The sequence below is a fragment of the Ursus americanus genome, chromosome 16, assembly GCF_024610735.1.
Source record: "Ursus americanus isolate L20-20 chromosome 16, mUrsAme1.1.p, whole genome shotgun sequence".
Lineage (NCBI taxonomy): Eukaryota > Metazoa > Chordata > Mammalia > Carnivora > Ursidae > Ursus > Ursus americanus.
Genome location: NC_142142.1, coordinates 55,941,119 through 55,966,636, shown reverse-complemented (window position 1 = coordinate 55,966,636; position 25,518 = coordinate 55,941,119). Strand labels below are relative to the sequence as shown.

The 25,518-nt window shown below is 46.9% G+C and overlaps 1 protein-coding gene across 2 annotated transcripts; it reads left to right on the top strand.

Annotated features, from left to right (window-relative positions):
* Positions 1-816: 816 nt before the first annotated feature.
* Positions 817-23,836, top strand: LAYN (layilin). Of its 2 annotated transcripts, XM_045797743.2 has the most exons (8): positions 817-1,061; positions 1,711-1,734; positions 4,021-4,318; positions 9,804-9,961; positions 13,236-13,268; positions 13,890-13,973; positions 16,346-16,442; positions 18,495-23,836. In XM_045797743.2, exons 1-8 carry the CDS (start codon positions 977-979, stop codon positions 18,856-18,858), a joined length of 1,143 nt encoding a protein of 380 aa, XP_045653699.1. In that variant the 5' UTR covers positions 817-976; the 3' UTR covers positions 18,859-23,836. The 2 variants fall into 2 exon arrangements, with proteins under 2 accessions (XP_045653699.1, XP_045653700.1); XM_045797744.2 differs by lacking the exon at positions 1,711-1,734 and having other exon boundaries at positions 818-1,061; positions 18,495-23,835.
* Positions 23,837-25,518: the final 1,682 nt, after the last annotated feature.

Sequence of the window (25,518 nt, the reverse complement as noted above, 5' to 3'; positions counted from 1 at the left end):
TATATTTGAAAACGTGTTTACGGTAAGAAGCAAATGGAAACCCAAGTACTGTAGCAGTTTAGAAGAGGGGTTCATTGAGGGCTGAGTTGGTGAGGAAAGCTTTTTCACAGAGAGGGATCATTCTTTCGTAAGGCTCCTCTCCCTTCTACCACCAGTCCAAGGCTGAACAATTACCCCACCTGCCAGCAGGTGCCCTGCAAAGAGCAGGATTATTTCCTTGCTGAGTTCAGAGACACAGTTTGGCTTCAGGTGGAGCTGCTCTCTTCTCAGCCAGAACTCCAACTCAGCCACCCCCTCCCCCCCGGACACTACCCACACTGTCCCATAACTTGCCAGCCAGGGCACACTGCCCACTTGAGCATCTATCTCTTCTCTGTATCCCCATTCCTTTCTCAGGGGTAGCCCTAAGCACCGGGACTGCAGCCTACCGAGCCCCAGGGAGGTCTCAGCGCCTCGCCTCTCGCACTGGCCCACACTGCAGATCCTAAGGCTCCGGGTGAATCTGGCCATGTCTGCGAGGAGTGGGGTGGCGATGTGGTCCTGTTTTGAGCCACAGTGCCCTCTTCATCAGATTTCAGAGAAGCCAGACTGGGATAGTACTCTGCCCTGCGCCCTGGGCAAACGCAGGACCTCCATGGGAAGCTCAGAGGTGGGGGGGGACAGCAGTGGGGCGGGCGGGAAGCTGGCTCCCCTCCTTTGCTCGCTCCCCTCGGGCGGGCCAGGTCTGCGGTGCCCAGCACGCCGGAGGAGGCCATCAGGGGCGGGCCAGCGGCAGCGCTGCCCTCCCCTCGCTGACGTCCCAGGGGGCGGAGGACGGCACGCTGGCTCCGCGCCCTCCCCGCCTTCTCCGGGTGCCGGTCCGTCGGTCCTCGGGAGATGTTGCTGCCGCCTTTGCATTTGCTGTGCACGCGGCTACGGGTCCGTCCGCTCCACCGCCGTGGCGCCGCGGTGTCCGAGGGCGCACCCGAGCCGGGCCATGCAGCCGGGAGCCGCGCTACAGGCCATGCTGTTGGCCGCCCTGCTGGCGGGGCCCCGGGGCGCCACCGGTCGCCTGTTAAGTGGTGAGTGAGCACGCTGGGGCGGGGCTGGGGCGGGGGCTTGTTCCCGGTCGGGCTCCGCAGATGCACCCACCGCACCCAGGGGCTGCGTGCCGTCTTCAAGGCAGCGGCACCTTTTCTCTGGCCCCCTGCGGAGGCGAGGGGCGTCCCCGCCTCTGCTGGTGGACCCAGCCCTCCTGCGCCCCCTGCTTGTAGGGGTGCCGTCGCCCCGTGGCTAACACCAGCGCGGGTCCTTGCGTACCCTGGAACACTCAAAGTCCGTTCCCCGCCCAGAGTTCCGGACGTTCGGGGACTTAGGCTTGGTGAGGCAGTGGGCAAATCGGCCCCAGGAGGCACCCCCTCGGCCCGCCCCACTGAATGCGGCGCAGTAACTGCCTGGACCCCGGCGCAGGGGCAGGCTCACCAACTCCCCTCCAGCGCCCGGGGGAGGTCTCCTGTTCCCCGAGACGGCGGGTACGGTGGGGATTCTGGGTGGGCGGTGCGGTGGGAATCCAGCCTGTTACTCCTGGTCTCATCGCGGGGGAATGGCGGGACCCAGCTCTGGAACCAGAGCGCTTAGAGATCAAGAAAGAAGTCTAGTTAGCGCGGGACAAGCCCCGCCTGACTCAGGGGAATGACTCTCTGCTTCCTTCCTCCTGTCGTGTCTCTGCAGCCTCGGACTTGGACCTCAGAGGAGGTACAGTGCTCTGGCTTCTTGCCTCTTCTGTTTGTTCTGCATGTCGAGGGGAGGATGTCCGTGCCTCTTTCTCAAGTCTAAGGGGCGCGGACAGATGGCGGAGAATGACAACCTCCACTCCGTCATCCCTGCTTGCAGAGCTGATGGAAAGGATCTAAAGTGTGTTTCGGGATGGGGATGGGCTGCGCGGAGGCAGAAGGTGGGGTGCATCTGAATTATGCTGCCTGGGTTAGGCTGCATGGGCTTTGTCCTAGGTCGTGGGGAACCGAAGCCCCCACCCTTCCCCTTCCTGCAAATGAGAAGAGAAAAACACTTCCTGAAGGCAGGGGAACCAGATGCGCCTCAGGCTCCCTTCCAGCTCTGGCTCTCTCTGGCACTCACCGGCAGACTTGCAATGTGTGGCCAGGCTGGACCATACAGGAAACCCCTTTAACGTGTTAGGTTTCCCTTGATAAACCAACGGTAGAAAAAGGGGGACTGCCAGTAAATTCAACTTCACCTTATGTTATGCCGGTGGCCAGGCTGGAGGTACCTGGAGCTCATTTTCCTTCTGCTGCTTCATGTGGAGCCCCCTTGAAGGAATCACAGGAGTTGGGCTGGCCCAGTCTTCTCCCCAGGCAGCGTGCCAGCCACAGCCTCTCTGGCCAGTGGCCCCCATTCTCTCTGGAAAAACATCTTAGTGAAGATGTCCTGCTTTTGAGGCCTCCTAATTTGCTGATGGGCCAGTCCTGTTAGAGTTCTAGCAATAGCAGAATAGCAGAGAAAGGGAGAAGAGGCAAAACTCTTCTAACTTGTTGCTTATTGAGAATTTCCTTACAAAAGCGATAAAAGAAGTAGTAGAAACAAGACTTCACAGGAGTCTCCTGGGTTATCTGCATGTGCTCTGTTCCCATTTAAGCCCTGAAAATGCAGTTAACAGTCTGTAGCCTTTGCCCCGTATTCTGGTCAGTGTTGGGAATGATGAATGCTCTCTGGTTCCCTGCACAGCTGCAAAACAAATTAGGAAAATGAGAACAGTCTTTGAGGGCTGGGAAGAGGCTCCCAAACCGAAATCCTTCATCCCTTTCTCCGTGGCAGCAGTTCACACCCACAGCCCACAGTCTGGCTCTTGCCTTGCAAGGGACTTCCCTTGTTGAAATTTGGTTTTCACTTGTACATTTGGGTCCAGGAGCATATGCTGTATGCTTCTGCAGGCTAGGAACTGGTGTTTGTTTCTGTATTCCCAGCACCTAGCACAATGCCAGGCACAGAGTGGATACGCAATACATGTTGCTGGAACAAAGTTCGCAAACAGCAAGGCTTTACCCAGATGCTAGCTCGGGGGGTATGTACCAGTGAACAGTTTGTCCCTGCTCAATGGAATCCCATCCATTTGTCTGAGGTGGTATTCAGCCCTTCGGGTGCCAGTCCGATAAGACACGTTACATAGGCTCCCAGTGCAGCCTGAAACCGCGGCGGAGTGGGAACTGGGCCGTGTAGTTCAACGGTTAGGGGCTTGACTTCGTCATCACTCAGGTGGTACTACCGGTAGCTATGTGACCTTGGCCAAATGACTTAAGTTCTCTGAGCCTTAGTTTTCTCCTCTGTAAAATGGGGCATAAACAAGAGCTGCATCAGGGAATCACTATGAAAGTTCAAGGAGATAAAGGATAGATATAAACGTAAAAGCCTTTAGCATAGTTCATGCCACATGGTGAGAGCTGAGTAAACCTTAGCTGTGTCTTTAGGCAAGATCGATCATAGCAGAAAACCCCATCGACCTGATGCTCTTAGCTTCTGCTTATACCACAGCCTGGGTAAAATCTCAGCCCTGCTATACAGCAGAGGGTTCCAGGATAGAGGAGCCCATTCCCAACTTCAGAATACATCTCTTACCCGAAGGAAGCACCACACGGAGAAAGCTGCCTCTATCCCACACTGTCCCCGAAGACTTCCTGATGAGGTAGAAGTGTTATATGTGTGTGGCTTTTTAGCAAAACCATGAATCTTCAGCTACCTCTCTTTTCAAGGATAGTCAAAAATGTCTGCTTTTCAAGACCTGTAATGGAACAAATAACACATGGAGTCCCCACGCAATGCAGGCGCCTGAGTTTAAATCGCTGCCTCCATGCCGGAAGGGGTATCAATGTGCTCTGAGAGGCTAAATGACATTATACAGTCCATGGATGAGTAATCAGAATCCCTGCCCAGGGGCAGCCTCGTGCCCATTGCCGCTGAGCGTCCCTGCCCTGGGATACTTTGGGAGTACTGAGATAGGTTCGCTTTTTTTTTTTTTTTTCCCTCCAGGGCAGCCAGTCTGCCGGGGAGGGACACAGAGGCCTTGTTATAAAGTCATTTACTTCCACGATGCTTCTCGACGACTGAACTTTGAGGAAGCCAACACAGCCTGCAGGAGGGATGGGGGCCAGCTAGTCAGCATTGAGTCTGAGGATGAACAGAGACTGATAGAAAAGTTCATTGAAAACCTCCTGGCGTCTGATGGTGATTTCTGGATTGGGCTCAGGAGGCGTGAGGAGAAGCAAAGCAATAGCACAGCCTGCCAGGACCTTTATGCATGGACGGACGGCAGCACGGCAACATTCAGGTAAGTGTGGACAAGCCGCAGCAGCTCACTCACTTGACGTAGCTCAGAAGGGAGGCAGGCTGAATCCACGGTGCCCGGTCGGGGGTGGGGGGGGAGGCTCAGCCAGGCAGAACCCGGAGAGGATAGCACTGGCCAAAGCAGGGAGGTGAAGGTGGTCAATCAGCCTGGATCTGTGCCCATCTCATGTCCCAAGAGCTCTGTCCAGGTCGATGTGGCCCAGAGCATTGTTTTAATAGCACGTGATGCTTGAAGTCAGGGGTTCTGGTTATCCAGCCTTTTGGATTAGAACCCCAACTAGAGAACCCCAGCTGTGGAGCTGAGATTCAGTATAGGGCTGCAGATCACAGGGAGTGGGCCTGGATGGGCCAAAGGGGGACTTAAGAAAGGCTGCATTTTGGAGGACCCTCCTAAGCCAATAGCGTCAGGACTCATTCATTTCACACCCCACCCAGGCACCACCATGACGTCGCCATCGTCCCTCCCTAGGAAATGCAGTGACATGGATAAACGTCAAAAGATATTGAAGTTAAAAGGCAGACATAAGACTGGAAAACTAACAAATTACGGAGTAATTATCTTTTTACAATAAAGAGTTTATATAAGTCATTAAGACACTAAAAGTTTATGTGAGTCAATAAACCCCAAAAGATAAAGAGGCAAAAGACCTGAGCAGTTGAAAAATAGAAAATCTAACTGGCAAATGATCACATGGGAAAAAAAAAAGTTTAAACTCATTATCAATCAAAAGAATGCAGATTAAAATACATGTTTTTTACCTGTTACCTTGAAAACAGCAGGTCAGCCTCTGTTGGAGTTGACCTATTATGCTAATCAGATCCATGTCTTCCATCTACGTGCCAGGGGTGGCCCCTCCGGGGCTCTCTTGGGCTTCTCTTCCTGGAAGAAACTTTAAAAAGGAAAGTTAGTGGGGTGCCCGAGTGGCTCAGTCAGTTAAGGGTCCCACTCTTAATTTCAGCTCAGGTCTGATCTCAGGATTGTGAGATGGAGCCCTGTGTCAGACTCCATGCTGGGCATGGAGCGTCCTTAGGATTCTCTCTCTCCCTCTCCGCTCCCCTCTCTAATTAAAAATAAATAAGTAAATAAGAAAGTGTTAGTAGGATGAACTACACTCCCCACCACTCTAGCTGGTCCCAGGGCCCCCGCTGATACTCATTGACCTCCCTCCTCTACTATTCAGTCTAGATTTCCCTCACTCTCTGCTCAGGGAGCCTCAGTGGCTGACCTTGTGGCAGGACGCAGACCCTCAGCCCTGAGGAATGTGAGGGTCTGCGTCAATTTGCACTTCTCAGCCTGGAGTGAGTGCACTTTTCTATTTACCATCAAGATGGGGTATGTGAGGACCCACAGGAACCCAAGTAGATAACCTGGATGCCAAACACATTTCTCTCTGCCCAGAATGGGTGACAGCAAAGCTACCTCCTCCTGTGCTGAGGGCCAGTTACCTCCTACAAAGATAATCACTGCTCTTCTCGCCTGCCGGTCTCCGGACACAAGGATCCCAAGTACCCAAGTGGCAGCCGTCACTCATAGTTTTACAGTAAGACTTTTCCTGTATCTTCTGGTGGAAGTATTTCACCTTTGGGTAGCAGGACATCTAAAACTTATAGAGCCCAGCATTGCAGAGACGAGAAGAACAAATTCCCCAAGTGGGTCCCTACTAGTGATGGTAAGCAAGGCTACTTCTGTTTTCACCCATTGGCTCTCAGACCCATGTATTCTTACCCTTGGGGACATGGAATGATACAAAGGTCATTGGTTCAAAGTGTGCACTGAGTCTTGGAGGATAATGCAGCCTCCTTGCCAAGTATTCCCCCCAACCTAATGCTTCAGCTTCAACAAATTCTTCCATCATTCGGTCAGGCTTGCAACTTCCAGATGGTGCAACATGTGACATGACTAGTAAATTCCCTGGCGACCAGCCTGCTCCCACACCTCCTTTGCTATAAAATAGGTCCCTTGGTCTGATGAGGTGTTATTTGGGATTCTGTGCCGGTAGATCAAATAATGGATAGTGGTGCTGACCGAGGCCCTGAGGCAGGAAAGGCAAATCCATACACAGATTGTATATCTATTCCTGTCAAAGTGAATCATTGCGCCTTTCAGAATGGAAGGAGTCCAACGTAGTCAACTTGCTACCAAATGCCAGGTTGGTGTCCTAAGGTTGGTGTTCGTTCGGGGATTTAGCATTAGTCTCTGCTGCTGGCCGGTTAGATGTTTGGCAGGAGCCAGATCAGACTTGGCGGGTGGAAATGGGTACTTTTGAGCTCATGCCCAAGCTCCCTCCCTGCCGCCATGGCTGCCCTAGCACGTACCTGTTGTGCCAGCACTGGGGCAGCTGGTCACGGCTAGCTGACATCCACTAGCTGAGTCGTTTGTCTCCCTGGCTGTCCGGTGCCTTTTCCATGCTAGGTGCTTTCTGGTGGGTTTTAACATGCAACAGACCCTCATACTTTCCGCCTATTCCCATACGTCTATTCACATCACATCACTCTATCCAAGAGTCCTCATCCCCAGTCTTCTCTTTCTCCGTTTACACTCCTGATCAGCTGGCCAAGCTCCTGCTTTACCCCGAGTCCATTTATATTCTAACCTCCAGTAACTTCTCTTTCCATGCAAGGTCATTAACTAGGCGCACCATCTAAGCTGCAGCCATGGGGAGAATGTCCTCTTACCCCTTGATCTTTCAAGGCCAAGTCTCAGTGGGGTCATAGTGCAGCTACAGATGACGTGACCTTGTTGTAGAATCCTAGGGGTCTACACTGTGATTCTCTCATTGGGGCTTGCCACAAATTCTATATGGCATTATTTTTCCCATCACTGAAACCTCCACTAATAGGATCTTCTAGATGATATGATCCAACCGGCAGATCCTCTTGCACCACAGCCTAGAACCTGCTTCAGGGTCCTTTTAAGCTCTGGACGTCACTCAAAGCTGGCTGTCCCTTGTGTCAGCTGCTATATGGGCCAGAGCAGTATCCCCAGCTGTGAAATATACTACTTCTAGAACCCAGAGAGCCCTACTAGTTGCTATGCCTCCTTCTTCACATTCCTGTAAGATGCTTCAAGATGCAACATTTGTCCTTTAACATGAAAGGGATGTTCTGGCATTCCCTAGATCACTAGAAACCTACACATTTTCATGAAGTGGCAGGCTCTTGAATCTTCACAGAGTTTATCTCTAACCTTCTGGACACATGAGTGTCTTACTGAGCTTACCTGGTTCAGTAGCATGTCAGAAATATAATAGACCAGTGTGATTTTCTGCAAGATGTCTGGGTAATCCGGATCTCCTCATACCATGTTATGACATTAGGCCTGAGGCAAAGCCGTAAGTGTATACCGTTGTCCATTCCAAATGAATGCAAACTGTTTCTGATTCTCTTTCTGATGGAAAATATTGTGTTCACCGGATCTGCCCATTAAGTAGCCAAGGGCATGTTAACCTGCTGTGGCAAAGATAGCACACACGGCACAGCAGCTGTAACTGAGACTTCTGCTCAGCCGTGTTTATGCTACTCCAGTATCATCCTTCAGGATCTGCCTGGTCTTTGCAGGAGCCAGACCAGTGAACTAACTAGAGATATGATGGAGACTACCCCACCCCCGGCATTCTCTAGATCTTCAAGGGTGGTACTACTTTCTGCCATCTTCCCCTGAATAAGATATTAGTTTCTTATTTATTACTTTGGAAAGGGTGGGAAGGAGTGCAGTTTCAGAAAGTTGCACTTGACCTAGTCCACTATTATAGCTCTTACCTCATAGGCTAAGGAACCAGCATGGGACTATACCAACTACCAAATCTGGCTGTTCAAGTCATGTATTTGGGGACTGGGGAAATGACACTGGTTGGGTCCCACCATGAGCTGGTCCTGAGCCAGAACTCCATTTACTACCTGGCTTCAATAAGCTCCCACTCTAATGGGTAGCCTTGATGACATTTCAAGTCTTAGAATGTAAAAGTCACCTTGTACCCTGTGCGCAATATTTCTTATAACATTTGGATATTCCCCTTCCCCCAGTGCATGGATACTGTACTAAATGGTCATAGGTCCCTTCAGCAGAACAGGAAAAATTATTACCATGCGTACCAGCGGTGATGTTGCAGGGTCCTTCCTCCTGAGAACCTGGCCTCCTCTTCTATCAGTGAGTTCCAAGCCTGAGAGCTGGCTTGAGTCACAAACTGGGTGCATAAGATTTCATCCATTCCATCATCTGTGAAATGAAATAACATAAAGCCATAAGGTCAGTGGGGAAGAGAACATGGCAAGTCAAGGTAGGAGGTCCACCAACTGAGCTGGAAAATGGCCTGGAGGTAACTAATGGGTCCGAACCCAGACTAAGTCAGGGCCCCCAGCTGTCTAAGCACCGCATCCGAGCACTGCTGCAAGGTCAGTTATTGTCCAGGCAAATTCAACCCAGTGGGTGCAACAAAGGCTCTTCCCTTCGGGGGAGGGTAGCAGCACTCAAGCAGAGCCACGCTGAGGTACCACAAGGAGACCCGTCTCTCAGCTGCCTCTTAAGGAGGGGCTCTGATGAGATCGAGGCAGAGCAGCAGGACCCAGCTGAACAATCTGAGCATCAGGGCGAGACCTGAGCCTCTGAAGGAAGCAGCTCAGGTGGGTAACCACGCAGACGACGGAGCCCAGCCTTGGTTCAGTGCGTGCAGCGAGTGCTCACAGCATTTAGACTCTGGAATCCAAGGCCTTACCCTGGCATTGTTATGTCCAGCTGGGCGGTAGCACCGTTTAGTTCCAAGCATCACTGCAGAGTGAGCTCCGGTGGCTACTGCCCCCCCCCCCCCCGGTCCAGGAGCTAGGAAGACAAAGACAAGAAATCTGGCAGCAGAGGCAGAAGGAGGGCTCATCTGCCTGATAAAGTGGAAACAGCTTAAAAACTGAAAAAGACTATGTGGGCCTTCTGCTCCTGTTCCCCCTCCCCCCACACCTGCTTTGGCAGCCTCTACATTTTGGAAAGTCTTGCTCAGACACTTGAATGTTCCATTTACTTCCCGGAGCTAGAAAGTCAGTTTTGACAGTTGGAAAGCACAGAGAGATGTGAGCAGGGCAAGCTCTGGCTGAGATAAACCATGCCTCTTCTCAGTGCCTCTGATTTCTAAACCAAAGAGAAACAAAAGCCAGTTAGCAAAAAGCAAGGAAGAAATAAGATCAACCGGACTGGCCCTGCTAGCTGCTTTTTCTCATAATTACTTTGCAGATATCATATGGTAATATATTCCTCCCTACAAAGAGGTTGTGGTACATGTCAGATGATTGATCGAGATGTCCATATTAGAGAGCACGTGGTTCTACTTATTGGCAGGACTTCAAACCCTGCCTCTCCTCTCTTGTCTTCTGAAGCAGAGTTCTAAGTTCGTGGCTCAACGGAACTTGATGGGAAAACAAAGGTTTTGAAGTCTTAGGGTCTCCTCCTCCAATGGTGTCCACTCTTGACCCCTTTCCTACAGGAACTGGTATGTGGATGAACCTTCGTGCGGCAGCGAGGTCTGCGTGGTCATGTACCATCAGCCGTCTGCACCTGCTGGTGTCGGGGGCGCCTATATGTTCCAGTGGAATGATGACCGATGCAACATGAAGAACAATTTCATTTGCAAATATTCCGATGGTAATGAGTCCCTTCCCAAGTTATGTGGCTGAACGGTCAACTTCCTCTCTTACTTCATAAGCAGCCGCTAGCCCCCAGAATTTGTTACGTGGTCTCTGAGAAAGGTTGTTGCAGATGCCAGCCGTGTTAAACACTGGGGAATGCAGTGACAATTCCTCACCGAGGAGTATTCCTAGCAAGGGAGGGGAGTGTCTGATGCCAAGAGAAGGCATGAAGAAGAGAGAGGGTCTAATTTATGTATGACAAAGCGAGAATTATGAGAAGTGCAGGAAACAAAAAGCCCTCTAAGTGGACAATCACAAATTCTTATTCTTTCCACATGTGAGGTTGGCTGTAGGAACTTGGAAAAAAGAAGAAATGTGAAAGGAAGCTGGCCCTTGTTCCTGCAAGTCTTCTAACAGCCACGTGACATGATTGTCTGGGGCTTTACGGCAACAGGATAATGACCAGAGGAGGTAGATGATGGAGTACCCTGATTTTACTGGCGTCGGACAGACAGCAGTCACCTTGAGGAACAGGCTTACACCACCCTCTAGCTATGCCTTGCAAATTCAACTGGCATTTGCTTCTAGATCTGTGAAGTGTTTTGAATTGGCTACAAGCCTGCAGTCTCACTCTGCTGGGGTTTCCCAAACTCCTCCCTCATAACTGACTTAGATCTAAACTTGAGGTGAGTTCTGATCTGTCCCTGAAGTTTCTCAGATCCCCGAAGCCAACTGCCGGGTCCCAGTTCTGCACCGTTTCCTGGCCAGAATAGAATGACTTGTTAGTTATGTCTGGTTGAAGACTAAGTAATCCTAAAATTGTTTGAACTTGGCTATGCTTTTGCTGTGATTTTTGCTGCTACAAGATGTTTTCCCCCCTCCTCCCTCATCCTTCCCCTGTGTACTTTGTGAAGTTGTCCGAGAGACCCTAACTGCTGTTCCCTGTGCTTGGAACATTCCTACCCTTTCCCATACAACTCATTCTTACCTTTCGGGTTCATGCTGAACGTTATCTTCTTTCATAACACAGCTAAGTGCAACAGGTGATTGTAGATTGAAACCTGGACGATGATGATGGTTTCCCATAAACGGCAGTATTAGGACGATTGGCAGAATCTGAATAAGGTCTGTAGATTAGGTATTAGACTATCAGTGTTGGTTTCTTGGTTCTGGTCACTCTACCGTGGTTACGTAAGAGCCTGCCCCCCCCCCATCTTTTTAAATAGATATTGAAGTAATTAGAAGTAAAGAGTAACCATGTCTGCAACTTAATCTCAGGAAAAAAGTTACACATATGTCTCTATGTGTTTTTCATACATATGTGGGTATATATATAGACATAAATAAAAATATAGATAGATATAAATTTAGAGATAATAGAATAAATCAATGAAATCTGATAAAAATCGTAACATCTGGGTGACATATATTTTCATAAATCTGAAATTTTTCAAAATAAGAAGTTAAGAAAATTTCCTCCGGGAAACTTTCCAGGGGCCCCTCAGAAGCAAGTTAGGTTTCAGCACCTCACACAGCTAGTACTTTAACTCCCTGTTTATAAGTTTGTCCCCTTCACTACATGGTTGGCATGTGGTCTAGAGACATACATGTTTGACCAGTTAATGCTTGTACTTGATAGGTGAGGGGAAGGTCATCCAGTGCAGTTCCCACAGGATGTCACACCATCGATTATTCCAGATAATAGCATATGAAGCTATCAAGCCGGATAAAGCATATCTGGCATTATAGATGGCAGATCTCTCTGGGCAAGGGACTGGCTGAAGAGCATCTAACACTGGCCTTGACAACAGGACCGTGTGGAGTAGGTGCGTGCTAGCCAGATCGGAGCCCTGCTCACTTCTGGGGTCTGCTGAAGGCGTCGGTGTCTTCAGTGAAAATCAGAGACAAATCAGCGGAGGCAACGCACTGCAGATGCATTGCAGGGACTGATGGAAATGCATTAATGTGCAGCCATGTTTAATGCCGTTTTGCACAGTGGATTGAACGATGGAGGGTCGTGTCATGTTATTGAATATCCTATGTATTATAGTGTAATATCACAAAGTTAATATTTGTTAATATTACCCCATATTTCCGTATGTTACGGCCAGCCTGTAGAGCCTAAGAGCCAAAGAAGACTAGACCTATTCTCATTTGCTCTTGTACCGCCACTACCTAGCACAGTTCGTCTCCTTGCAATTTGAATTTTCACTTGAATTTATTTGGTTCAAATTCCAGCTCAGCTACTCACTAGCTGTGAGATTTAGGCAAGTAGTTTAATCTCCCTGTACCTCGGATATGTGACGTACAAAATCACCAGAATTATAGCACCCACCTCATAAGGCTGTTGCCAGGGTAAATCGCGTTTGTTTTTATAAAACACTTAGAACATGACGATGTTTCTATCATATAGAAGGCACCGCATAGGTGGGGTTTTTTAAAATAAATGAGTAGATTTGCATCACCTTTGCATGCTTACATGTGCACGGACACACACACACAGGAAGAGGATTAAAAGTTTCTTCAGAAGCTTCAGAATAGCCTTGGCATCCTGGCCTTAGGACTGTGAATTCCAAAATCACGCCCTTAAGGACCCCTTCCCTGTGAACCCCAGAGCATGTGTTTGAGCATGAGAGATTTACTGCCAGTACCATAGGGGACGCACTCCCAGCCAAAGGTAAAAACATTGGATGGAGATTATCTGTGCCGCCTGATTGTCCTGAGGCTCTTGGAGATATTTAAGATGACTCAGGTTCTAGATCACCAGCGTCCTCCTTGGGGCTGGCAGCGGTCTGCTTCCCCGCCCCCCACCACAACCAGTTCCACACCTGGGAGATCAGTGTTTGTTACTCTCTGAAACATCCCCAGTGGGAATTGTTAAAAAGTCTTTGATTGCTTTAAAGTAATCCAGGCATGCGTGTCGCTGGGAAGCGGTCGGGGTTACTTCTGAAACTAGATTAGCCATATGTTGATAAGGGTTGAAGCTGAGTGATGGTACAAGCTGGTTCATTCTGCCAGTCTTTCCATTTTGGTATCTATTTGGAAACTCCCATATTTAAAATTTTAAAATACTTTTTAAAAAATACCCAAGTAAAGCTGAGGGAAGGCTAGTCTTGCTGCAAAAGTGATTCTTGTGATTTACTAACCCCGATCTTGGCATCTAGTAACACTGAATAAAGTTTATCAGATGACTGAATGAGTAAATAAGTACATGCCACGATCTGGCCAATTTCATCCAGATGGCATGGAAATTTAGTTACTATTTTCATATTTGTTTCTTTCTGCCACAGAGAAACCAACAGCTCCTTCTACAATGCCTGGAGGTAAGCCTATCATTTGGGATTTGGGTTAATTTGGGCTGTTTCCCAGGCCCCTTTTATGGGTTTAGAACCGTATGTTCTTTAGACCCGATTTTCCAACAGGAAGAGAGCTGGTGTGAAGTCAGACCATTTGGAGAGGTGTATCCACACCCAGCCCTGTCAAGCAGTTCATTAATCTTTCTCTTCCGTGTCGCCGATTTCTCCCAAAGCTGAAAAGCAACAACCACAAATTCAGGTTGGGATGCGGCTTGTCATTATTGACAATATGAGAGGAATAATTCAATCTAATGAGAAAAGAAATGAGCTACACAGATAATTTATGGTCCTAGAAGTGAGTCATTGTCCCTGCCCTTTGGCACCTCTGCATTTTATGTGCCTCAACGCCAGCTGCCTGCTGTCTGTTTCAGTAAAGGATTCTTGGCAGCGAAAATCTCACCAGGAAGATGAAGGCAATTAAACCTGTAGGCCAGCAAATTCAACCCTTTACTTTTCTATGTTCATAAATGGCCTTGGTCAAATCGCCACTGCTTTTTGTCATACCCCCGACAACCTGGTGGGACCTCAGAGACTATATGGATTGTGAGGCCTTCCCCCGGGTTCTCAAGTCCATGTGTCTGTTTCCAGATGAAGGAACAGAGCCAGCAACACCCATGCTTCCGGAAGACACGGGGAAAGAAGATGCCAGAGAGACATTTAAAGGAAACGACGGTACGGACAAAACTCTTCTGGGGAAAATAGACGATGGGACTCTCTTGATCACAAATTACACAGGGTTACATTTTCTACTTTGTTCTTTCCCACAGCAACTTAAAAAAATGAACTAGACAGGACATCTGAGGCTTTGCGGAAAGCGTGTGCAGCGTTGGGGTTTGTCAGGGAAGCGCCTGGGGAGAGTAGGCTGGCCAGGAAGTGAAATGCCTGCGTGAGGATGGGTGGGGGGAGCCCTGAGCAGTCATGGGGTGGAGGCCGGGTCCTGGGAGAGCGGCTACACAGAAACAAGCACAGAAAAGCCCAGGCGGGATGCGGGATGCGTGACGTCCGCACTTGATGCTCACTTGTGAAAAAAATAGAGGAAATGGGCAAAAACATTTTACAACTCAAATCATAAAGGATCAAAGAAAAACGGGGTGATAAACTGGAGTGCTAATGGAATTTCATCCTCAAGCCTCTCACCTTGAATGCTAAGAGGGAGATCTGGGCTTATGTCACTGGATGACGTTGAAAATCCACGTCATTTCTCTGGGCTGTGGTGTCCTCTTTTGCATCATGGAAGTAATGCCGTGTTTCTCACCTATCTGAGAGCATTACCATGTCCCCGCAATGAAATAAGATCTTGTAATACTGCAGTGCACTTCTGACACCAGCCGCCCCAACTTTGGGCAGACCCCACAGTTGAAGGGCTCAGTCCCCGACAAGACTGCCTTCCCTTTCAGACGTCAGTCACAAGTTCAGGGGTCCCCAGGCCGTTCCCACTTCAGATCAGCCGGCTACAGATCAGGAAGATGCCCACAACCCTCTGTTTTGATAACTCGCTGGAACGACTCCTAGACTTCAGGAAAACACTATATTAGGACTGTATTTTACTGTAAAGGGTCCAAGTCAGGGGCAGCCAGCTGCAGAGACAGGTAGGGTGAGGTCCAGGAAGGCCCATAAAGGGAGTTTCTGCAACCTGTCCCTGTGGAATCAGGATGCATTCTCACCCTCCTGGCACATCAATGTGTTCACCAACCAGAAGGCTCCGTTGAGCTTTGGTGTGCAGAGACTTACTGCGGTGTTATTTATTACACAGACATGACTGACTTAGTCCAATGACCATGTAACTGAACTCAATCTCTAGCGCCCCCACCCCAACTGTCCTGAGACATCAGCATAAACTCTGATGTGGTCTGAGGGGCTCATGAATAACAAAGAAATTGCAGAGATTTAGAGCCTCTCTTTCAGGAACCAAGGACAAAGGTCACTCATTTACTTTTTTTATTATAGAACAGTTAAACATGCTGAAAATGCTTTGAAAAAAGTACAAAGTGCTGTGTAGGGATGGGTGGCGTTTTCGTTGCTCAACGTTATCATGGTAGCGTTTAAACTGGATTTCGTTTTGGGCCCTTTGCGTGTGTGTGTGTGGTTGTCAGGTTTGCAGCCTCACAGGAAAACAAAGCAGCAGCTTCTAGAAGGTTGGGAACCTTGGACCAGTGGGAGTAAGAAAGGGGTCAGTCCCCAGTCCTTGATTCTTCCTAAAGCCCCATGACAGAAAATTCTTTGGTTCTAAATCTTAAAGGACAGGTAAGGTCAGGAAAGCAGGCTCTGAAAGCCCTCCACAGTCACTGCTCTTGGCCCCAACTGGATCCAATTAGCCTTAGTCAGATTTGTTGGGAAGGTTACAGTCTGATTCATGTGCTTCATGTGACCTCTTTCCTGGTAATAGCACTGAGACTTGCTTCTCCCTCCCTCCCTCCCTCCCTCCCTCCTCCCCGCCCCACCTCGAGAACTACCATTTCTGTCCTCAGAGCCAAAGCCATCAACACTGCCCAAGCAGCCCCTTCGTTAAGGGAGAGCAAGAACAAGAAAAGAGAGAATCTCTTACCTCTGGGAAAAAAAAAAAACGTGATTAAAACAGTGCCCTTCTGGGGCGCCTGGGTGGCACAGCGGTTAAGTGTTTGCCTTCGGCTCAGGGCGTGATCCCGGCGTTCTGGGATCGAGCCCCACATCAGGCTCCTCTGCTATGAGCCTGCTTCTTCCTCTCCCACTCCCCCTGCTTGTGTTCCCTCTCTCGCTGGCTGTCTCTCTCTCTGTCGAATAAATAAATAAAATCTTTAAAAAAAAAAAAAAACAGTGCCCTTCTGATATTTTGCAAGAAACTCCAACATGTAAACTTCTTTTCTCTATTACTTAGGGGCCATAGGACAGGCAGAAAATGCTCACTCATTGAAACGAGAAGGCTTTGCTGACTGGCTAAGTGTATACATATCTCCTTTCAGGAATATGCTCTTTGCAACACTCTGTGTCGATTATGCTTTTTTAAGCCTGTTTTGAAGTTCATAAAAACATCACTAATGCTGATAATAATATGGTCTTCCTTTCAGAAGCTGCCTTGAATCTCGCTTACATTCTAATCCCCAGCACCGTCCTTCTCCTCGTGGTCATCACGGTTGTGTTTTGGGTTTGGATCTTTAGAAGGAGGCAAGTAAAACCCTCATTGTGTAAACCTGCGTATCTTCTGGACTCTTTGAGATTTGGGCATTGCTCTGTTTGCTTCATGAAATGCCACAACAGCTCCAAGAGAATTACCATCGCAGATTGGAGAGTCGATTCTCTGGTGGCCTCAGGGCATTCAGAAGTACTAAGCGTTTGTGCTTGGTTGTGATTAAGGGAGTGATCTTAGAGTCTTTCATTTTTGTGTGTGCAAGATTTCAAATGACTTGAGGGGTGAAACTGTTATTCACCCCCTTTGGATCCACACATCACTCAGCAAAGTGCTTTCGTGAACGTATGCTCTCACTCCAAAAATGTTTGTTAGTTGGGTGAAGGAATAAAGAGTGAGCCGTTGAAAAATGACTGTCCCAAAGCCTTCTGGCAAACAATTGAAACCGAGTCACTTTATTCAAAGTGAAATAGCTAAAGCCTTTTAGTTGCCTTTGCTTTTAATTGAGTCTGCAGTTATAGATTGCTACCAAATAGTCGTGCCAAGTGGCCCAGAGCATCTCTATTTATGGATCGTGTGCCACCATTTTTGAGGTTCCCACAGCTCTTCTCAGTTGCCTTTTTGTTCCCCAGCATCATGCCATACACAGAAGAAGGCTGGTCTGCCCATTTTACAACAGGACAACTGAGTTCCAGTTAAAGATCCGGCTCCCTTTGATGACCATTTTATGATAAATTAGTAAGGTTTCAACGCACAGTTGACCCTAGAACAACATGAGTTTGAACTGTGTGGGTCCACTTATACGTGTTTTGGGGATTTTTCAATAAATACAATATAGCACTGTAAATGCATTTTCTCTTCTTTATGACTTAATAACATTTTCTTTTCTCTCACTTACTTTATTGTAAGGATACAGTATATATTACATACAACATACAAAATATGGGTTAGGCTTCCAGTCAGCGGTAGGCTATTAATGCTTCAGTTTAGGGTCAAGGTTACATGCAGATTTTCAACTGCATGGGGGTTGGTACCCGTAATCTCCTCATTGTTCAAGGGTCAACAGTAGAACGTGCTGCATTTAATAATATCTTCCTAATAGGATTATGAGAAGAATTAAAACAGTTAATTCATGCAGAACGGGCATATAATAAGCACTCAAAAATGTTAGCTCTTACTATGATCATTTTTATTAGTTAATTCATTTTGATCTAAAAACAGAATTCAATTTAAAAATTAGGAATATATTTCCCAACTGCTTACTCTGCAGTTGTCTTTTGTTTTTTTTGTTGTTGTTGTTATTGTTGTTTCCCTTTCTTAGTCTGTTTAGCACCTCACCAGGATTTGGGAATTGTGACTCTGAAGCTGGAGTCTGTCTCAGGGGTTTTTAACCTTTTTGTGCCACAGACCTCTGTAACAGTTAGGTAAAGCCTATGGACCCCTTCCCAGAACAATATCTCTAAATATATAAAATAAAATATATTGGATTGCAAGGGAAGCAATTGTACTGATATAACAGTTTAGCAAAATATTTCCAAAAAATGAAAGTGATTCGGTAATACACATGTTTCTTTATTAATGCTTCTTTGTTTAGTGGTGGGCATAATTAGCATAATTTTGAAGTAGAGATGAGGATAGAATATTTTAAGGCATCCATGATAACTGTGATGTGATATGAAAATATCCGTGATTCTGTTGGTGATCAAGTCAAAGATATTACTAATTCTACTCCAATTTATTGCCTATGTTTAGAATTGGAGGACAGGCTAACTTTCACTTGAAGATGGGTTTTTAAAAATGTGATACTTTTCACCATCCAATTTTATCCATGGATGCTCTGGAAGCTCTGGGTATCCCAGCACAACCACCTCTGTTCTCTGCTTTGGCAGCAGTGAATGGTAGATATGCAATCACTTTCCTGTTTTGGTACCCACCCCCCACCCCCGGAGCCCTGACCCAGAAGTTTCCGTAGGTGAGAAGTGCAGGGTACTGATTGCCCGGGACTACTTCCTCCTGTCTGAGCAGGAGACACGGGGATATTCTCCATCCCCTTGTCCAAAATACTCAGCCCTGGTTTTCTCCCCTCCTAGGAAACGGGAGCAACCAGGCCCCAGCACAAAGGAGCAGCACACCATCTGGCCCTCTCCTCAGCAAGGGAACAGCCCAGACCTAGAGGTTTACAACATCATACGAAAACAAAGTGAAGCCGATTTAGCTGAGACCCGGCCAGACCTGAAGAACATTTCATTCCGAGTGTGTTCGGGCGAAGCCACTCCCGATGACACGTCTTGTGATTATGACAACATAGCTGTGAACCCCTCCGAAAGTGGATTCGTGACTCTGGCGAGCGTGGAGAGTGGCTTTGTGACCAATGACATTTACGAATTCTCCCCAGACCGAATGGGGAGGAGCAAGGAGTCTGGATGGGTGGAAAATGAAATATATGGTTATTAGGACGCATGAGAAACACTTGAACAAATGGGAATGCGAAAGAAAAGAGGAGCAAGCTTCTCCTGCTTTCTATGAGGAAAAGACTCAGAATGTCTATGCAAATGCTCATATCAGGTCGTGGGGGTGAGCATGTGATCTCCATTAGCCCCCATTGGATCCCCGGGTTTGGCCGTACCCCCATCCCATCTTCTCCCCCAGATCAACCTTACGAGAAAGCACCTTGCCTGTGGTCAGGCACATAGTAGAAAATAAATATCAATTGATGGGTTATTTCTGACTTTCAAGGGATGTGCTTTCCTTGGTAGGGATAAGGTTGTGGCTGCGGGACTTGGGAATCCCACCTCTAGGTTCTGTTTTTCTTACTCTGTACAGCAGCACTTCTGATCATAAAGAGACAGAAATTACAGAATCTTTGCAAAGCCCACGTCCCCTGGCATCGGGCTGGCCTGTGCATCGCAATTCTTAGGTCTGTTTTTTTCAGAGAATCAAATCAAATCAAAAGCAGGAAGCAGAATGTTAGTCTGTCTGTGTCTACAGCCCTTCCTCTGCATGTGGCCTCAGGGGACCTCTTTTTCTTTCTCCTCACATCCAAACTTGGAAATATCCAACTTGGAAGTACTTTACAAACTGGAACTGAATCTGAGTCTCGGCTTCCAGGCGTCTGTGCGTGCCGAGCGCTGATAGCGCGCCTCGTTCTGCTTTTGTGTTTCTCCTACCGAAGCATCAACACGATATTGCTGATAACGGTCATGATTCTTCCTTTTGGTTGTAGGGACCTCTTTCGTATCCTTTTGGACTCAAATTCACAGAGAAGTTTCTTGGCCTAACACCGGTTGTTTACGTGAAGGTCTGAGGGCTCTTACTTATTATCACCAGCAAACCCCTCTAGCTTGGTATTTTAAGCTTTCCGTAGATCTTGTTTCTCGCGCTTGGTCATTTGCCTGACGTGTGGAGCCCCGCGCTGCCGGCCTGGGTCAGAGCAGCTTCACGTGCAGTGATGGGAATCACCGCCCAAGTACCCGCCACACGGGGGCAGAGAACAGGGTGGGCGACAAACACGTCACTTAGGCCTGCTTCCAGGAAGTGTATTTTGTGGACTTACAACATTTTTTTAAAGATTTTATTTACTTATTTGGCAGAGAGAGAGCACAAGCAGGGGGAGCAGCAGAGGGAGAGGGAGAAGCCGGCTCCCCGCTGAGCAGGGAGCCCGATGCCTGGCTCGATCCCAGGACCCTGAGATCATGACCTGAGCTGAAGGCAGACGCTTCACCGACTGAGCCACCCAGGTGCCCCGACTTACAACACTTAAAGCAAAAAGGATGACCCCGTGATCTGAAGGACTGATTAATTGCTCCAAAACATCGAAGTTCCCACTTTCTTCAGATGTCCTGGCTCTCTAATCTGTCCTTTTATGCCCTGTGCCGCCCTCCTCGGGCCCCTAAAAGGCTGCCCCTCCATCGGGATAGGGATCCTATCTGCCCTGTCAGCGTCGTACCTCCCACACCCAAGACAGCACCTGGCACAGAGCAGACAGTATTTGTTGAATGCATGGACGGTTCATTTTTCAGATCGATGTAGAGTCGCCTCTATACGTCAGCTTAAAGGTTTGCAGGACTTGTTCACACTCTGCCCGAGTCGGGGAGGTCAGTGGGTTATTTTAGTTTAAAAGGCGTTCCTTTCACCTAGGAAGAGGGAAGCATGGTAACAAACAGAAGCTGGTGAATTGTGTTAACAACTTACTTTATGTTGCCGAAGCTGGTAACCAGAGGGTTAATGAGGCTAAGCACAGCCGCCATTTTTTACCCAGGCCCCTTTTATTTGCCTTTAAATTTCCCCGACTCTCAGTCTCCTTTGGAGGAGGTGGAGTTGAGGTTGTCCGTGGGGCTCCGCTTCTGGTCGCCTCTCCGATAAGCCCTTTCCTTGCTGCCTACTCGATGTCTCAGGCAGACACCTTGGGTTTGGTGACCCAAGCTCCTTGCTCACGGTTCATCGGCCCCCAGCCAGTAAGGGATGTCCGGTGACCGTCCAAGCGGCTGCCTAGGCTCTTGGTCCTAGGGACAATCACCGGGGGCCCCCACCCCACCCGGGTCCAGCCAACCTTGGGCGCGGAATGTAACTCGTGTGGCAAGGAACTAGTTTGGGGGCATGGTTTGGACGGACGTCCCTTGGTGAGTACTTCATGTGCGATGGCACTGACCCTGTTTCTTCTGCTTGGTTCATTCAGTGAAGCTCTGACTTTTGGGGAGGAATCAGTGCTCACAGGGGGACCCTGGGCTTCATTTGGTTTGTTGCTGCAAGTTTTGGTATCTTTGAATAAAACGAGCCATGTTCTCATTGGGATATGGGAAATGACAGTTTGACCCCCATAGGCAGCCCTTTGGGGTGTATTCTCTAAAATTGGGTGGTTTTTTGTTTTTGCAATACTGCTTGGCTACAATAGTCATTAGACTCCTGAGAAAAATGCCCAATTAATGGATCTATAAGTTATAATCCCATCTTGCAATGGATTTGTTTTGTAAAATGATATTTGGAAGTTAGGCCTTCAAGATTTTGTTTGCATCTTTGTGTATTTGCGTCCATGTATATTGTCAATGTGAGCTGTTTTCTCTATCTCTGGCTGGTATTGCTAAAATTCATTTGTAAAAGAGCTCCGTTTAGTTGGCTGAAGGGCAAACACTTATAATAATTGGGCATTCTAAAACTCAGAAAAATAGAAACCCAAACATTTTTCAAGTTTATGTCATCTGGGAAAATGTTTGATATTAAAGCTCATTTCAGGTTGTTGGTTTCATTAAAATACACCTGTCTTTAGCGTTGTCAGCGTTAGATGTAGATTTTCTGTTCTGCATGTGTTTACTGAAAGTCAAGCAGGTTCACGTGCTCTCTGTTGCAAAACTCATCAGAAAAGAAAAGGCGTGTGGTATTTGTCTTTCTACCACCAGCTCTTATTTGAGTTTGTTTCTGTTTTGTTCGTTCATTTGTTTTTGCTTCAGAGAAAAACCTTAGTACTTTGATGCCTGATGAAGATTTATGGGTAATCTAAGAACAAATAAACAAATGTAAATAACGTTAATACATGTAACTAAGACTACTGGAAATAATAAGGGAAACAATTCGTTGTGAGGAAAGCAAGACTGGTTGTTCAAAGAGGGAAACCTTAAGACAAACTCGTATGTAAAAAGGAAAGTTGTAGAAGACTGTAAGAGGGAATCTTTTGAAAAGACTTTGGTGCATGGTCAGGACTGATGAAGATTATGGGGACAAGTATATACGTAAAAGAGTTTATTTGGGAGTTATCGACACTTGGGGAAGAGAAGGGAAAGTAAGAGAAGATCAGGCCGATGTCCGGGCAGTGATATGGTATCAACAGAAGCCTTAACTGATTGAGGAGTTCCCGAGCAGGGTTGCCCTTCAGAACCATCCTAAATGAGGGCAAAAGGCCTGGACTTTTATAACAGTCATTGGATGTGACCACCTGGGAAGAGGGCATGACCCTGGCGAGGCAGCTATCTTCAGTCAAATTCCTCATGGCCTCTGAGAGTTAAGGCCTGTTGACAACATTCCTACAGCTGAGAGCCCTTCATTCCTGATGGAGATTCTGATCAGAACATCCTTTATCAACATGGGAGATGACGGGGAGGGAGAGAGAGACTGCATAAGCTTTTTTAACTCCTCTTGTTGGAATGCATGAGTTTTAATATCAGAAGTACACTGATATAAGATTGGAGTTTGACTTTTCTCCCTGTTGAAATGACAGTTTTCTTAGATTATTGGTCTAAGTTGTAAAGAAAGGTTTTTATCTTTCATCTGCCTAGAAAAACTAAGTTTTATTAAAGTTGAATCTTCTCAATATTAAAAGAGCTAAGTCTTGTTAACTATATAACCTTCTGCCTTTGCCTTTAGAATCTTATTGCCACCTTGGCTCAATAGATAACTAAGTTTTGCAATGATCTATGATCTTATTTAGTCCTGTGCTTTAAAACCTTCTGGTATTTCAGAAATACTTCCCAAAATTCAACTTCACAACTGCTGTAGTTACTTCCAAGCCAAGATCAGGGTTGGAGGAATGGAACATTTCTGCATATATTCAGAAATATTCCTTAGTCCCAGGTTGAAACCCAGCATTCTGCAGTATCACAATTTGTGAGCTCTTGTGTTGTATTTTATCTAAGGTCTTTAAGGGAGGTTGGTTGTAGTCAAGTGGCTTGTTGTATTTATCAGTTTCTTCAGACAAGCTCTCCCCTGAGTAGTAGTTCCCGGTCTATCAGAAGCTTGCTGGTCCAAGCAGTGTTCTTTTCAATGTTCTCCTTGCTAACAGAGTGTAGGGAACCTGTGGATTCTTGTGGGAATGCCAAACAGCAGCCTCTTACCCATAATGGGTACATTGGTGAATGCGGGAATCCTTTCTTCCATAAATTTTTCTAGGATAAGGATTCATTATATTTCCAGTCAGCTTTAGGGGCACCATAGTGTTTAAATCCCCATTCCTTAGCTCTTCTGGGGTCTTCCCATCCTTCCAGGAATATTGGGGTTGATATTTAGTTAGCGGGGTTTGGAGTCTTTGTGTGGGTTGCCAACTTGGTGGCTTGATCTGCCCAACTGTCCCCTTGGGCAATCAACCAGCAGCAGATCCTAGCTGAGGGGTCACCACGGCATCGAGCTCTTCCTTGTCCTTGATCCATAAAACTCCTGTCTGTGAACATCAGATTGAATTCATTACTTCTAGTAGTTGTTACTTCCCTTTCATTTTTTTTATTTGGGTCCTTTCTTCCCCCCCCCCCCCGCCCCGAGTCTGGATAAGGATGTCAATTTTGTTTGTCTTTTCAAAGAACCAGCTCTTGGTTTCATTGTTTTGTTTTGGTTTTTTTCCTATTACTTTTTAAGTCTCTGTTTCACTTATTTCTGCTCTGATCTTTATTTCCTTTTCTCTACTCACCTTGGGCTTTGTTTTTTCTTTTTCTAGTTCCTTTAGGTATAAGATTAGGTGGTGGTGGTGGTGATGGTGGTGGTGGTGGTGGTGGTGGTGGTGGTTTTTCTTGTTTCTTGAGGTAGACCTGTATTGCTATATACTTCACTCTTAGAACTGCTTTCTCTGTGTCCCAGAGATTGTGTACCTTTGTGTTTTCATCTTCATCTGTCCCCATGTGTTTTTTGATGACTTCATTGATCAATTGGTTGGTTGTTTAGTCTCCACAAGTTTGTGTTTTTTCCAGGTTTTTTTTTTTTTCCTGTGATTGATTTCTAGTTTCATACTACTGTGGTTGGAAAAGATTTATGTTATGATTTCAATCTGAAATTTATTGAGGCTTGTTTTATGGCCTAATATGTGATCTATTCTGGAGAATGTTCCACTTGCACTTACAAAGAGTATGTGTTCTGGTTTTGGACGGAATGTTCTATGTATATGTTATGTCCTTCTGGTCCAACGTGTCATTGAAAGACATTGGTTCCATATTGATTGTCTGGGTGATCTATCCATTGATATGAGTGGAGCGTGAAAGGCCCCTGCTATTACTGTCTTACCATCAATTTCTCCTTTCGTGTCTGTTACTGTTTGCCTCAGGTGCCTTGCGTAGGTGCTCTAGTGTTAGGTGTGTAGATATTTACAGTTGTTATATCCTGTTGTTGGATTTATCCCTTTATCATTATGTAATACCCTTCTGTTTCCTGTTTTTGTTTTAAAGTCTAATTTGGGGGCACCTGGGTGGCTCGGTCGGTTAAGTGTCTGCCTTCTGCTCAGGTCATGATCTCAGGGTCTTGGGATCGAGCAGTGCATCGGCCTCCCTGCTCAGCGGGAGGTCTGCTTTTCCCTCTCCCTTTTCCCCTCCCACCCCACACTCGTGTACCTGCATGCTCTCTCTCTCTCATAAATAAAATCTTAAAAATAAAGAAGTCTAACTTGGAGCACCTGGGTGGCTCAGTCGGTTAAGCGTCTGCCTTCGGCCCAGGTCATGATCCTGGAGTCCCGGGACTGAGTACATCTGGCTCTCTGCTCAGCACGGAATCGGCCTCTCAGACCCTCCCCCTCCCATGCTTTCTCTCTCCCTCTCACTCTCTCTCAAATAAAAAACAGTTAATGCTCTTACCAAATTAGACTTTGCTTTTGTTGTTGCTGTTGTTTGCTTCCGTCTGTGCGGTGAATGTTTTCCATCCCATCACTTTCAGTCTGTATGTTTTTAGGGCTGAGGTGAGTCTTGTGTAGCGGCGTGGAGATCGGTCTGGCTTTTTTTTAAATCCATTCTGCCATTCTGTGTCTTTTGATTGGAGCACTTAGGCCATTTACATTTAAAGTAATTATTGATAATTATGTACTTATTGCCATTTTTAAAAAGTTTCTTGTTTTTGTAGTTCTTTGTTCCTTCTCTTTCTCTGAGTATCTGTAGTGTTTTGGCTTTCTTTCCAGTTTTTGTGTATCATATGTTTTGGGTTTGTGGTTACCACAAGGCTCCTTTACAACATCCTGAGTAAATAGCAATCCATGTTAAACTGGTCATTGAAATTAAAATACATTCTAAAATTAAACTGGTCATTGAAATTAAAATACATTCTAAATAGAAAAAATCCTTTTTTCGCCTCTCTTCTCTTTTTACTCCTTTTTCTACATTTTATGTATATGATGTCATACTTTACATCTTTTTATTCATAGTTTTCTTATGTCTAATT